We start from the raw sequence: 16,342 nt of genomic DNA, 5'->3' as shown, positions 1-16,342 counted from the left end.
TCATTAAATACTTCTAATTAATATCTTGAAAATGGTGGAATACCCCTACTTTATGTCTTGAAAACATGAATTCAACTAAGTTTTAAATAAGTCAAGCTTTGAAAATTGAAATTATGAAGATATATTTGAAAAACTATCATTAAATTAGTTTTGAAAGTATAAATGGACAGATAAATAGGGACAAATTTTTACTTCCAAAGTGGACAGATAAATAGGGACGGAGGGAGTATTAAGTGATAGTTCCTTTTCTTATCTTTTATCCATATTTATTATGTTGACTTCTTTTGAATATGAACTAGTGGTACATTGGAAATGATAAAAAAGAGAGGGTGAGAATGGAAAATTGTTGGTAAATATGCATTGAAAAGTGAGAGGCTCAACTATTTTGGGATAAATTTTTTTCTCAAAATGGTCATCTAATTTGGGATGGAGGGAGTATTAATTATACTCCCTCCGTCCCAAAATAGTTGTCACATTTCTATTTTTGTTGGTCAAATTGACTAAGTTTTGACCAAATATTATAGGTCAATCATTCATTATTTTAAAAAACTGAAAATTACATTTTAAAGTAGATTAAAAATTATTTCCGATGACATTTTTTTTATTTTGTCAATTGATAAAATATTAATAAATTTCAGTCAAATTTTAGTCAATTTGACCGACACAAAATCAAATGTGACAACTATTTTGGGACGGAGGGAGTATTAGTTTTAGAGTTTCGACAAATATAACTAAACATTAGCCCACTGACTATATTTACATGCAAGAACAATTTATCACCGGAGTTAACTTTTTCACATAATCTTTAAGTTTTTGTTTATGATATATTTTTAATAATTAAGAGCTGTACATGTATATGTTCGAAATTCTCTTACAATCTAATATTTGAATATGATAATCAAGGATGTAATGTATTTGAGTCATGATGTTTAAATTCAAAACTCATTTGTATAAAATTTGACATGTCGGAAATCAATTCAAAAATAGGAACTGATACAAAAAATTGCAAAGTTTTGAATATGATGATAAATTCGGTATCGAATTGTGTTTGATACATTTAAATTCAGTTTAGTCCTTTATGAATTCAATTTTTATATATCAGAGAAATGATTTAAAATATCTTTTAAATAATCGGAATTACTTATAAGTTACATTAGTTACTGTTTGGGTTTCGGGGCAACAAACACAGCGGATAATCGACGTAAAATCAAAATTTTCCGAAACCCTAACCCGAGGATCCATCTATAAAGTACGGCTGATCATGGAGATACGAAATAATACCTTGTTGAAGCTTTACGTTAGCGAAAGATGGAGGTCCGGAACGAGCAATCACCACGCAACCCTCGGTCTAAGGATCGCGTCTCTAAGCAGTCCACACGAACGTCTGATCGCTAAAGATCACCGGAGCCGGTACTAGCCGAATGCAGCCCCTCTCTCTCTCTAGCCTCTCTTGATCTAGAGCTGCTAGGGTTTTAATAAAACGATTTTATCACACTTAACCCTAAAACAATACATCATTATGTATTTATAGGGAAGAGAGATAGATGGGCCAAACCCTAATCGGATTTGGGTTTCTCCAAACCTAATCCGATTTTGGTTTTAATATTAAATTCGAAATTCTAATGACTTAATTAAGACCGGCTCAATTAAATAATTTATTTCGAATTAATCATTTAATTTAAATTCAGAATTTAAATTAAAACTCCTTTAAACGTTGACCCTTTAGGTTATTATTACGTTGGCAATAATTTTAATATCCAATAATAAAATTATAAACAATGAGCGGCATCTAGTAATACATCATTGCTACCCAGGTAATAATAATAATTGGTGATTCAATTAAACCTTTTGTGAATAATGTACAATGTAATATAAGAGTAAAGTTCTATGGAGTACACAAAATATTGGAGTATTGGAGTACAAAGTTGGATAAAATGTAATCTATTCATCTAAATTTCAATTTTTTTTGTTCAATAATATTCGTAAACATTTAATAACCTGCACATTATATTCTACAACATAAACATTGTAATCAAAAGGTAGAATAACGACTTTTATAAATGACAGGACTCTATGTTCTGCAATATAACTAATAAGCAGAACAATAATGTTAATACTTGTTAAAGTTGAAAGATATTGACGATTGATAGACAATTATGTGCAAGACAACTTATAAATGATAGATTGTATATAAATTTGCATAATCAAATATATCATTTATGATTAAACTAAAAAAAATTAAGACTTGTACTCCAGTACTCCAATATTTTTGTGTACTCCATAGAACTTGACTCTGTAATATAATCCCTTTAACCTTATATTATAGATCAGACTCAAGGCATGTATTGTGTTATCCTCTTCATCGTCTAATCCGAATTTCCTTGATCAATGAGTAGACTATTAAACAAATCAATATTTGAGCACGACCATGCATTTTATAGTCTCACTCAATCAAGAGGCCAATAATATCACTCCTAAAATAGGAGGGTTAAATCCTTTCTAGATCATTCATATTTCTCATACGATTCATAATATACCCAATGTACATTTCATCATCACCCGGTCAAAGGTAACTTTTAGTGCAACCAAAGTATATTAATTCTCATACAGAAATATAATGATATCAAGTCAGAGGATCATTACATCATTATCACAGTGAGAATTTCCAATGACACTTATTAACATGTAAAATCTCACGGTGGGTCATTCCAGTGCCATGTGTCGATACATGCACTTATGTTCTTGACTTTAGCATCACTATACCTATGATCAATGAGATGTGATCATCAGTCAACAAACATACTAGTCTTAATGCATCATTATTGTCCCTTAACAATAATACTCGACTAGGGACATTTAGGAATATGATATTATTCTCATAATCTCATTTCTAAGTCACGTACTTAGAGATATAGAATTACATATAATATTCCAAGGACATTTATTATGCTTTCAATTTATTACGCAATAAATAAAGACACAATAAATATTTATTCAATAATCAATATAACATAATCCATAAATGTCTACGATAGAACACAATAGTATTGTCTTTAGGACACCAATACTAACAGTTACGTTCACATCCCGAATATACAAAGACAATAAACATGCAGAAAATTGGTCCAACAGGCCTAAAAACAGTATTAGTGGCCACGGGCCACGGGGTATTCGAAGCCTCATTTATGTATCTGAAGCCTCGTGTAACAGGCCCAGTAGGAGCAATTAGTTGAGGAAAATTCAGCAATTTTAAACAGTGCAGGAGGCAGTACTATGACTGGTATGTCAATTAGACGACTTGGGCTAGCCCACAAATCAGAATACTAGGCTGCCTCGTTATTAATGGGCCGAAGCTTCTATTAGGGCTACTTTTCTGATTCAGTTTTTTTTCCTTTTCAATACATGGGGTCACCTCAGCATTTCCATAATTCAGTAATAATTTTTAATTAAATAAAAGGCACTTCTCACCGTAAATATCATCTATACTATCTATACTGTACTATAATAGCCAACATGGGTATAATTTGTCGTCGTACCAATTTTTGGTTTGATCATGTTGATTTGGTGATTCACTTTATAACTAAAAATCTGCTACACGCAGAGTTCTCATAATCTTACATCTCTAAAGAGTTTGATATACTACAAGATAAAAAATCCACCATTATTCTTTTAAATATAATTTATAATTAGTTAAAAATAAAAAAATAAGTTTACTATCATTAATATATATTACTATTTCTGTGTTCTAAAAGTCGGTGATTAATCACCGATTAATCCCTGTTCCGTAGCTCGCCGAACTGATTAAATCTCCGATTAATCACTGATCAATCCGATTAATCCCCGATCAATTCAATTAATCCCCGATTAATCCTTCTTCCGTAACTTCACCGATTAAGTCCGATTCCCGCTTTTTACAACACTTCTATTATATAATAATTAATAATTAGGTTTAAAAATTTGTAGTCGTACAAATTTTTGGTTTGATCATGTTCTTTTTGGTTTAGTGCTCTCTTTATACAACTAGAAGTCTAGAACATATGCATGTCCATTACTCTTATTTTATTAAACAAGTTCAAATACTAAAAACACTTCTCATGCTTTGTTCTAAAAATCGGTGATTAATAAAAATCCCTATTCCGTAACTCGCCGAACTGATTAAATCTCCGATTAATCACTGATCAACCCGATTAATCTCCGATTAATCCTTGTTCCGTGACTCCACCGATTAAGTTCGATTCCCGCTTTTTACAACACTGTTCTCATGTATTATTGGACAAAAACTTTATCATTATCCTCTTAAATATAACTAGTTGAGAAGCCGCGCGCTGCGGCGGCCTATAAAAATTATATTAATGATTCAATATTAATATTTATAGAATAAAATAATTTTGTGGTTGTTTATAAAAAATATATTAATGTTTCAAAGTTAATATTTGTAGGATAAAATAAATTTATATTATAAAAATCTTGATATAATACCAATACTAATATATAAAATTGCAAAATTGGACTATAATCCATGGTGAAAAAATGAAAATAAATTTATACACGTAATTAACGATTTAAAGCATGACGAATCTTAATTATATTTGTTTTTTTTTTTATGAAAAGTAATCATTTTCTAACATTGTCACCTTCCTCCAGTTTTTTTGGATAGATTGTGCACAAAAATATCTAACTTAAATTTGTGAGATAGCGGTCTATAACTATCCTCTTAAAAGTTGCTTGAACAGAACAAACAGATAATGCAGATTTTTGTTGTATACAAAATAAATCATATAAAAATTAACAACAAACATGTCCGATGAACAAAACAAATATTATAAAAGAATAACCAACAAACATACATCACTAATAGTTTATTTATATCAACCATCAATATCAGGTCTAAGACTATGGTATTTTCCCGTGTTTGGATTTGTCGACTCCAATATAACAATCTATAACTACCTTTGCACGCAACAACCTTTATTTTTTTTAATACTGTATAAACAGCCTTCACTTATCGTTGTAGAAGAACGGCACCTCCGAGTTAGAAATCGAGCAAGAGAAAGGTAGTTTTAATTTTTGATATTTTTCATCGAAAAATTTCAGAAAATTAGAAAAATAGAACGGAGCGATGTGAGAGGCGTCACCTGCACGCCCCTCGCTTCTCCTTTAAAAATCGAACTATCACCAGAAAGATGTAGGTTTGTGGTATTGAGAGAGGAGGTTGTGTTTAGATAATCCAAAACCCTACGATCTATACGGGTATTTATAGGTGCAGAGAGACTTGTTTGCTACTCTTTCTCATAATTAAATAATCTGAACAAAATCAGATTAAAATTTTCAAGTTACTATATTCTATAAATAATCTGTCTTTTCCATAATTAAATAATCTGAAACAAAATCAGATTAAAACTTTCAACCTACTATATTCCATAAATAATCTGAAACAAAATCAGATTCTGAAACTTGCTTCAAATATATCCGAAACTAAAAAGGTAGTTCTAATTTTTGATTATTTTCCATCCAAAAATTCCAGAAAATTAGAAAAATAGAACGGAGCGATGTGAGAGGCGCCACATACACGCCCCTCGCTTCTCCTTTATATAAGTATATTGATTATTTGAAAAAAATGAAATTACTATTAATAACATATATTAATACTAAAAATAATTATAAATAGATGTTTTAATTATACTAAAATAATTTTAAAATTTAACTTATAAATAATAAAATATGAATTAAATAAGTATCTCATTAAAAAAGCAAAAGATTTTATCGAGCAAATTTTAACACTCACAACTTCATGTTTACAGTAATTTATAACGGCTTTATTTATACATGACCGTATAAAAAATAAAATAAAATCACATGCCTAAAATACACAACAGAGTGAGAAAAGCAGAAATAAAAAGTGTTGATGGAAGGAAAGAGCTAATAACATTTGTGGAAAGTGCGCGAGATTTGTATCTATAGGCGCCTATACGTACACAAATTCACACGTTTTAATCGCCGTCGTCGTCTTGTCGTCGCCGATCAATCGATCCGAATTAGGTTCTTTCTTTTTCTTTTTTAATTTTATATTCCGCACAATTTTGAATTATTTGCACATATCTATACGTGTATTTGTTTATTTATGTTTGCATATATTAATCGTAATTGACTGAAGCCAGGCGATTTTGATCGAGAACCGGACAATTGAGATTGAGACGTGATAATGTTTTTTTTGTTGAAATTTAATGAAATATTGCGGTTATTTATGAGAATTGAAATTATGATTGCTACTTTGGTTTGATTGTGATACAGGTTGAGAGTATAATGTCATCTAGAATGTGGAAATATATGTGATATGTTCGAGTTTGTGATTGTGTATATTATGTTTGAAAGTTTTGGAAATAAAATTACGGATGTGATATTTGCTTGATTGTGATACAGATCGTGATTGTTTTGTCCTATTGTGGTGATTGTGTTATATAAATTTATTTAGAATGCTGAATGCGGAAGAATATTTAAGAGATTCTAACTACTAAATCAATATATGCTTAGGAGTCATGATTCCGCTTGCTAGAATAATATTATTGAGGAGACGCTGTTTAGGTTTTAACATATATGGAATATGAGGCTAGGGAAGGGTCTATGCCCAATTTGTCATCGTGTTCCATGTAGTTTAATTGAACTCGAGAAAATCAATTGCAGTTCAGCAGACAAATGATGCATTACAATCAAAGAATATGGTTTGAAAAGAGCAATGTCGGAGGCTTTGGAAGCCGAGTGCTTAGTATACTCTAGAAAAAGATTATTCCTTGTTATTGAAGTTGATAAATATTTTCTGGAGTATAAACGTTGATTGAATAGTGTTTGATTATAACTAGGAAAGATTGCCGAGTTCTATTCTAAAATTAAGGGATTGTTATTTGTATTTTTTTTGAGTAGATTATTGATAGTGAAAAATATGGGTCTCTCCTATTTGTTTTTTGTGCGAGTTTTATTATTGTTTTAAATTCCTCGGCCCGATGATTCATGGTCTTCCATCCCAACAGAAATAGACCAGTAGGTGTAATTGATCAAACAATGCAGCAATTCAGTTTGGCCTGAATTAGCAAGTTAGTACGGGTATTAGGCATCCAGTCACTGAAGGATTAGGAACTGTTATTTTTGCCTGGCATCATAGTTGGACCAACAGCATAACAGGAATCTATCTTGCAGCGACTTTAGTTGCATGCTGATTGACCAGTGCCGCATTGCATGACATTACCAGTGTTAAATAAATTTTGAAAGAACAAAAGTTTAAAATAAGAAAAGATAAAGTCTAATAAACAAAAAGCAGAGAATTGTGAAAGAAAGGCCAGTAACTCATAAAAGACATCAGAATTGTTCAAGGCCTTTTCTACTAATAGCATAGGTGGATATAGTTGCACAAAATGGACCCAAGTAGTATTAATTTGTGTTAAATAGTTTTATTATAAACTATAAAAGGATTTGGAAATGCCAACAAGGCCTTCCCTCTTGCCATCTGGGAAAAAATGTACAGTACAGGACCAATTGCTATCAATCTTGCCTCAATCTATGAATTTATTTTAAAAAAGATTCTTATATGAGAATTCTGTTTATATAAACTCAGTTTGCCATATATTTTGATTATAGGTAATGGCTAGTGAATCCGAGAGAGAAATTGCAGAGATCGTAGGTGCCCTTTCATCTTCACCTACATCTCCAAGACAGAAGAAGAAGAAGACTAAGAGAGGAGTATTTTCTCGAATGTGGAATGGTTTATTTGGGATACATGGTGATGACTTCGAGAAGAGACTGAAACATATATCCAAGGAAGAGGCTACTGTTCTTGCTAGATTGAAAAAGAGATCTACAAGTTGGAGGAGGATGACTAGAAATCTTGTAGTTTTCTCTGTACTTTTTGAGGTATAGTGCTTTTCTATCCGTTTGCCTGTCACGTGACTAAACTATTTGCATTCTGATGGTAATTATGATTTTGAATTGCATGTAGTCATAAATATTTTGGAAACTAATAAAGTAATCATGTCCAAATTAATCAACCTCATCTGCACACCGTTACGATCTCCTTATATATCTTGTCTATTAAAGCAAGAAAATTACTAAGATAGCTCAATTTTATTAAGTGATAGATAAGGGTAGCTGTTAGCATTCACCAGTGGCGGATGTACCATTGCTAAAGGTAGGGCAAGTGACCTACCATTATTTTTAAAAAAAAATAATATTTTTTTTACATTTATATGTGTACTCTTGTATACATCTTGTACTTAAATCGTTACGCAACTTTTTCTTCTGTCTCAGTCAAATGTTCTAGCTTCTCCATCAATTTAATTTTTCACTCTAAAACTTCACGTACTTGATATGATTTATCTTCAAAATTCTCCTCTTTTATACTCATAGTTTTAGATTTTTAAAAATTACAATTTTTTTTTAAAAAAAAATAAAGGCTGCAAGGTGTTCGATAAAATGTGTGACACACCATATACTAAATCCTGTATCCGCCACTGGCATTCACTCTCTTACAATATATCAAAGGGTTTTTGTAGGGTACATTCTTTAAACAGTTGGACAATTAAAAACTAAGATAGATCTTTCAAACACATGACAGAGATTAAGTAGTCATAGAATATGAACAATAAATGGATAGAACCAGGGTGATTCAAGTGCAGAAGAAAAATAAATTCAGGTTTTCCACGTCCCTTGTCATTGACTAATTGTGCTTAAGTGAATGATAAGGGTAGATTTAGCATTCACTCTTTTACAATATATCAAAGGGTTTTTATAGGGTACATTCTTTAGACAATTGGACAATAAAGACTAAGATAGATCTTTCAAATGCATGACAGATATGAAGTAGTCATAGAATATGAACAATAAATAAACAGAACTAGGGTGATTCAAGTGCAAAAGAACCACAACTTCAGGTTTTCCCTCTCCTTCATCATGCTTACTTTGGGTGTAAAAGTGCATCTAATCTTCCCGGCTAAAAAATGGTACTAAAATCCTTCGAGCTTCATTCCTGATCACTTGGCCGCCTTTACTCTATGATTAATAAATAAATTTATTTACGGAGCCATGCCATGCCATGTTTTTGGTGTGTATCCCATTACGGAGGAAGAGAGCATGGTCTCGAGATACGTAATATTACTATTGTATGCACTGATATTGTTCTGGTAATGGGTTTCTCTTGTAGCGGTTTAAATTAACTGCACACATAAGTCATGAGAAAAACAAAGTATTAGCTTAAAAGCAATCACAAGCGAAGGCATTGTAACTAGTATAGTGACTTTATAGGCTAATTGTTCTTATAAGAATACTGCGTGCATACTAGACCTAGAGTATTGGTAGATTGCATATGTTAGTAGAGAGTAAAGAAGCTAAAGAAATAAAGAGATCAATAAATTTTGTATATTAATCATGAAGGCTGAAAAAAAAAAAGCACTGTCAATATAAGATCAGAAATGAAGCTCCATGGAATTTAATACCATATTTAGACAGGAAGATTAGATGCACTTTTACACCTAAAGTAAGCACAATGATGAGTAACATGGAAAAGTTACTTTTTCTGTCAACATTAGGTCTTATATTCTTGTACTTGAGTTGTGTGTTTGAGAGGGTTTTGGAAACAATTCCAACTGTGTCCTGTTTAATAATGTAATATATTTAATATGGGATTCTAATGTTCGACTATTTTAACATGTGTTTCAAAATGTAATGAATTAGAAGAGGCACTACAAGGCGGGTTCAGCTAAAGTCAAGAAGAATAATTGCTTTACTTAACAATTGTTTTATCCCCGCGGCTAATTTAACTCATAAAACCAAAAAGTTGTATATTTGGCTATAGCGGCTAAATTGTAGTTTGAATTTTGTATGGATTCTGATTACTACATGAAATTATTGCACTAAAGAAATACTGAAACCACAAGCTCGATGGAGATATGGCCCAGTTATTCTATGGAGTATTAGGCGTACCTCTAGAACTTGTATGTTGAAAAAATGTAGAGTGTAAAAACTTAATATTGTTCAATAACTAATGACTGACTTAAAAACTTGCATGTTGCAAACTTATGTAGAGCACGAGAACTAGGGTTGTCAACGGGTTGGATCGGTTCGGATATTTGAGATATCCAAATCCAAATCCAAATTATTTTTAAAATCCAAATCCAAATCCAATCGGGTTTCACATATCAAATCCAAATCCAAATCCACGGGTTTCGGATCGGGTTCGGGTTTATCCAAAACCTGAATTCCGAAATTTATATAGTATTGTAAAAATATTATTTTTGATTTTTTCGCCCTTAAATTTCATTATATTTAAAACTAAACTACTTTAATAATAAAGTATTACACATTAATAAAATCTTGAACCGTATTTAATAATTTCTAAACACAAATCTTCACTATATGGAGTATGAAATTTTAAAGTAACTCATTAGTTAAACAAAAAAAGTCACTATAACCCAAGAATATACACATTCACACTCTACCTTAGTAGATTTAAAATTGAAAAAAAGTATATTAGTATACATACACATATACATACATACATACATACATACATACATACATACATACATACATACATACATATATAGGGATAGGATCAAATAAAAACTTTTTTAAGTTACAAACTTACAAACTTTTTTTTATTCTCCTATCGTGTTAATCCTTAGTTATATAAAGTATCCATGTTGAAAATTTTTCAAAAAACATCACAATTTTTAAAAATAACGCATAAATAAATCGCGTTTTCAACACATTTATAACTGGGGTTCAACATCGGGTGTTGAACACTAATTATCATTGTGTTGAATATATCTAAAAATATGTTTAAACTATACCTCTAGGGTTTGGGTAGGGTCTAGAAACATAAATATTAGTTATATAACATGTTTACCTTAGTTCTTACATTTAAAAATTGGTTTATGTACTTCTCCACCACTATTTTAGTCAATGTTCAACAAAAAATGTTGAAAAAATGTTGAACTCAAGTTATATATGCGTTGAACAAAAAAAGTTTGTAAGTTTGTAAGTTTGTACCAGAACCCTCCCCTATATATATATATATATAGAGTCCTACTCCAATAGAAACCAAATTAGCCTAAAAACTAAAAACCAGTTTCTGGACAGTTTTTTATCACTATTTTTAACTACAGAAATCACTAATTTGTACAAAACATATCACTAATTTATATATAGCATATCTCGCGAATATAAATATATATATACACATATATGCAACGTATATGACCATCATTTTCACCCAAATCGTAATAATGGACCTCTTACCACCATTACAAAACGTTTCTATGACTTACCACCATTGTCTATCATCACCAATAGTCACATAAACTTTCCATCATAACTTACAAAACTAACGACTACTTACCATCATCATACAACTTCTCTTGTGGCTTCCTACCACCAAGAACCTTCCTACGGATGAAATTAATCATCTACAATCGATTATCAATAATTTAGATAAGTAGATTTTCTCAATTTTGATAATAAAAATCGCTGTTTACATACTGTATAAAAACAGTGATTAGTGCAGTATAAATTAGTGATACCCGTAGTTATAAATAGTGGTAGGGAAACTGGTTTCTAGTTTTTATTTTAAGAGTGGTTTCTATTTGATCATGAGCCTATATATATATATATATATATATATATATATATATATATTTGGATTTTTTTTGGGGTTTCGGGTTTGGATCGGATTCGGATTTCGGGTCGGGTTTCGATACGGAATACCTAGTATCCAAATCCAAATCCAAACTCGTTCGGGTCTAAAAATCAAATCCAAAATATCGGGTTCGGTAAGATTCATTCGGGTCGAAACGGTCGGGTATCCATTCGGATCGGTTTTTTCTGCCATCCCTAACGAGAACTGGATATTATTCAAATGACTCATGAATGCCTCTTCTTTGTCATACTTAGAGTAATTTACGCACTTTTTATGTCACATGTTTAAGCATTTGACGGCAAAAACTTGATGCAGGACAACTTCCGCAAATAATGAGTTATTATAACAAAACAATAATAAGATAGAACTTGGGTGGATTAATCGCTTAAAATCCACTACCCCAAGTGTTTCCCAACCATGGAAGCGATTAAAAACTATGGATCACAACTCAATTCTATGATTAATTATTATTGTTATTCCAATACTCAAGCCTAATCTGTATATAGATAATAAAAGACCCAATCAAATAACTAATATACTAAGGCCTGTAACCAATGCAGCTTATACTAGATAAGCTACAGACTGACTTCTAACCCCAAATATAAAATACATGAGTAATAAAGCACTAATGTCTGCACTAAATATAATTAAACTGTCTAATAAAATACTCCTAATTTAAATTATATTAACGGTGATGTATATTGATTCTCTTGAATATCTGTGTTTTAGGTTATTGCTGTTGGTTATGCTATCATTACTACAAGATCATTGGACTTGAACTGGAAGATGAGGGCCCTACGCGTGTTGCCCATGTTTCTTTTGCCTGCTGTGTCTTCACTTACTTATTCAGCTCTTGTAAGCATCACAAGGATGTGTAAGTTGCTAACGTATTTATGGACCTTAATCTCTCATAGAATGTTATTGTTATCCTATCCCCATTTTTTTTCAATAATGGTTAATACCCCAGCCCCCCAGTTAGCATTTAGCTTCTTGTATTGGTTTTACTTGCTGTTCTGATTTCTTTCTACCTGTGTGCTGTTTGTCTTGACTTGAGTCTTACCCTGGGTTGGTACTGCAACTTAATAAATCCCATATATTTTTCCGAGTGTTCATACAATATATTCTTACTTTAAAAAGGAAATTAATTGGGCGAAGGCATTATATTATCTGTAATAACTAGACACGATGATCTAGGCTTCATATGTCTAAAATTGAACACCAGCTTAACAAAGAAAAATAAAAATGGAAAAAAATAATGATGTACAGGTGGGTACAGAGACAGAAAAACATGTAGACAAATTAACGAATGTATGTCCAAGGAAGAAATCCCATATTGGTTTGTTTATCTTTGTCTTCTCTTTAACTCCTTGTTGGGGACATTATTTACATGGTCTAGTACTGCAAAGCATGTCATATATATTAAGTTATTAAGGTTGGAAAGAAAATAATACATATCTAATTTGTGAAACCGCAAGCATGTTCCTACCAAGTTGAAGACAATTCACAAACCTTTGCAACCATTGTCCGATGGCGGCATTTATGTGCATTATTTTATGGGTATTTCTGAACTTTAATATTTAGGCCAGTATCTGCTTTTCAGTCATATTCTGCATAAACGCAGTCTTTGAGTTTTTAATCTTAAATGTGTGCTATTTTGGTTGACTATGCAATTGACATGATGAAGCATAGCGTTTTTCCTTAAGATATTACTTTCTGTCGATCAATCAACCTTGACGATTTTTTATTTTTTCGGTTCTTCACTTATTATTAGAAACTAACTTGCAAAAGAAGAGGTGATTGCATTATATGTCAAATGTGTACGTAGTAGTTAAAGGATCCATAAAGTTCTGTGACATATATAGATAAGTTTTGGTGGGAGAATTTTTATATTAAGAATACTGTAAAAGTTTTTTGAGTAATTGTAGTAAAGCTTGTGGAAGAGTTTATGATATTCTTTCATATGTTGTTAATCTCTGGATAAAGTTGAAGATGGTTATTAGAAATTTATTATTTGATAATGCTTTTTAATTTGATTTTTCAGGTGACCGCAAAGATCAGGAGACTATAGAACGGCTTCGGGCTGAACGCATAGAAAAAATTAATGAACTCAAAGAGAGAACTAATTATTATACTACACAGCAACTTATTCAGGTAATGGTCATCTTATGTAGTCTGTTATACATGGTGATAAAGCCTTTTAAGCTTAATGTTGATGTATAGAATTTAATTGCCCGAGGTGGGTCAGATAAGTTGGGCACAGTAGACTTGACATTTAGTATTATAGATAAGTATGAAGGACCAAAGTGCTCACCATCTGAGATGTTAACATCGACTGTACGATATTGTTTACAAAGCTGCAACATACTCTCTCTTCAATAAGTATCTTGTTTTTGAAATACAAATGCAATTCTTCCTCTTAGAGCAAACAACATACCTAGCATATACTAGTGAGTTTTGAGCTGTATCATTTCATGACTCTACGATTTTGAAGTTACAAAAGTATTAATTATGTGATGAGGAGGGAGAATAAAACATACACTTCTATTAGAGCATTTTTCAATATGTCTTGCATGATGAGGAGGTATAATTACTTGCGTAGAAATCTAGAATATAGAATGAGCATTGCCTTATTTCGTTTTTGCAGAGATATGACCCCGATCCAGCAGCCAAGGCAGCTGCTGCAACAGTCCTAGCCTCCAAGTTGGGTATGGATTCTGGCTTAAAACTGTATATGGGCGATGATTCAAAATTTAATCATTCTATGGGGAAGAGCACTGATGCTGAACATGTGCAATCTAGTGGTCTCCGAAATCGCAAGCAACCACTCACTAGATCCAATAGCAACGCAAGTACTGGTATGCAGCAGTTGGAAGCAGAAATGATGCAACATGCAGCTGAGGGGTCTGACTTGTTTAGACATGAGGAGCTGGTGGTTGAACATGAAACTCCAACGGGAATACATGCTCAGGATGGGGGATGGATTGCTCGACTTGCAGCTTTGCTTGTTGGAGAGGATCCAACCCAATCTTATGCACTTATTTGTGGCAGCTGTCATATGCACAATGGTGAGTAGAGTAAAATCATAGTCTGATCTCTTTTGTTGTTGAGACAAGAAAAAATCTTACGATGGAGCCAATGAGATTGTGGATTATAAACATATAATACTTGTTAAGCCAATGAGATTATAGATGATTAAGATATAATACTTGTTCCTTGCGTATACAGGGCTTGCAAGGAGGGAAGATTTCCCGTACATCACTTACTATTGCCCACACTGCAATGCCTTAAATAGGCCAAAGCAACTAGAAGACAATTCCCCCAACAGTTCACAAATGACGTCCCCTGGTTCTAGATCTTTCAGACCGGTGGATGATAGCCTGGTCCAAAATGTTAGTAAACCCGTCAGTGGCAAAGCATCTGATAGCAGTAGTCCTGTGGCAGCTACAGTGGAACAGAAAGAAACACAAGATGTTAGTAGACCTTTCAGTGACAAAGTATATGATGGCAGTAGCCACGTGGCAGCTGCGGTGGAACCTAATGAAACACAAGATGTTGGGAGAGCCGTGACTGGCAAAGCATCTGATAGCAGTAGCCCTGTGGCAGCTGCAATGGAACACAAAGAAACACAAGATGTTAGTAGACCCATGAGTGAAAAAGCATCTGACGGCACTAGCCCTGTGGCAGCTGCAGTGGAACACAGAGAACTACAAGATGTTGGTACATTCATGAGTGACAAAGCATCTGATAGCAGTAACTCTGTGGCAGCTGAATTGGAACACAAAGAAATACAAGATGTTAGTAAACCCAGGAATGACAAAGCATCTGATAGCAATAGTCCTACGGCATCTGAAGTGGAACACAAAGAAACAAGCGAGACAACAGCACACGAGAGTGAAGTAAGTTGATAGCAGGTTTATTTGGAAATGCATGTCACAGCTTTCCCCTCCCCCCCACCCTTTAAGCTTGGTTGTGACCATCTTCTGTATAGGTTTTTAAGCCATACTCATTTTTGTGATTGTCATGGTTTTCTTTCGATTTTGTAAAAATGATACGTCTATCTATATATAATCATATACACATAGCAGAGCTGGCTGTATTAGGAGCAGAATTGACCTGCGTGTATGTAAAAACAGCTTGTGTTTGCTTGGTGTAAGCAATTACTGGAATCCTAGTATTGTGATTGTCACAGTTTTGAATATAAATTAGAGTTCAATTGTATAAAGTATTAGTCATAGAGTGCTTTTTCCGAACTCCAGTGGGCGGTGTTTTGCAATTAACTCTCATAACTCTATAAGTTATAAGAAAACACGGAGGCAGTATAGCACATAAAAAGGAGGATCGCTAAATCTCGATCTATGTCGAAACCAGTATTAAAATGAAAATGATCGCCCAATTCATATCAAAACAGGTCTCGAAAGTCGAAATGAAGACTCGTATGATTACGATCACTGATGAAAAAAAAATTAACCCATATATTTATTTGCAATTTCCTTCAAATATATTTGGAAGTATATAAAAATTATGTCTAAACAAGTTTTTTTATTAAAAAATAATAATTTTAAATTGAACTTAAGAGTTTAACTCTTTGTTTAGAAACAAACAATTTTGAAAATAATGTGCGCAGAGATGATTATGAAATGAGAGCACAGGGTCAGGGAGTAC

The 16,342-nt window shown here is 32.5% G+C and overlaps 1 protein-coding gene across 1 annotated transcript; it reads left to right on the top strand.

Annotated features, from left to right (window-relative positions):
• The first annotated feature begins 5,867 nt into the window (after positions 1-5,867).
• LOC108224083 (uncharacterized protein At2g24330) lies at positions 5,868-15,912 on the top strand. The gene is made up of 6 exons (XM_017398633.2): positions 5,868-6,039; positions 7,630-7,902; positions 12,410-12,554; positions 13,722-13,831; positions 14,325-14,745; positions 14,906-15,912. Exons 2-6 carry the CDS (start codon positions 7,633-7,635, stop codon positions 15,583-15,585), a joined length of 1,626 nt encoding a protein of 541 aa, XP_017254122.1. The 5' UTR covers positions 5,868-6,039; positions 7,630-7,632; the 3' UTR covers positions 15,586-15,912.
• Positions 15,913-16,342: the final 430 nt, after the last annotated feature.

Source organism: Daucus carota, chromosome 5 (assembly GCF_001625215.2).
Source record: "Daucus carota subsp. sativus chromosome 5, DH1 v3.0, whole genome shotgun sequence".
Classification (NCBI taxonomy): domain Eukaryota; kingdom Viridiplantae; phylum Streptophyta; class Magnoliopsida; order Apiales; family Apiaceae; genus Daucus; species Daucus carota.
The sequence above is the reverse complement of the archived record's forward strand: the minus strand, read 5'-3'. Positions and strand labels throughout refer to the sequence as shown.

Bases quoted from the DNA above. Each gene is read 5' to 3' on its own strand.
- LOC108224083 (XM_017398633.2), top strand. From the start codon at position 7,633: ATGGCTAGTGAATCCGAGAGAGAAATTGCAGAGATCGTAGGTGCCCTT. The intron at 7,903-12,409 runs GTATAGTGCTTT...TCTGTGTTTTAG, and splicing joins TTTTCTCTGTACTTTTTGAG to GTTATTGCTGTTGGTTATGC. The intron at 14,746-14,905 runs GTGAGTAGAGTA...TTGCGTATACAG, and splicing joins CAGCTGTCATATGCACAATG to GGCTTGCAAGGAGGGAAGAT.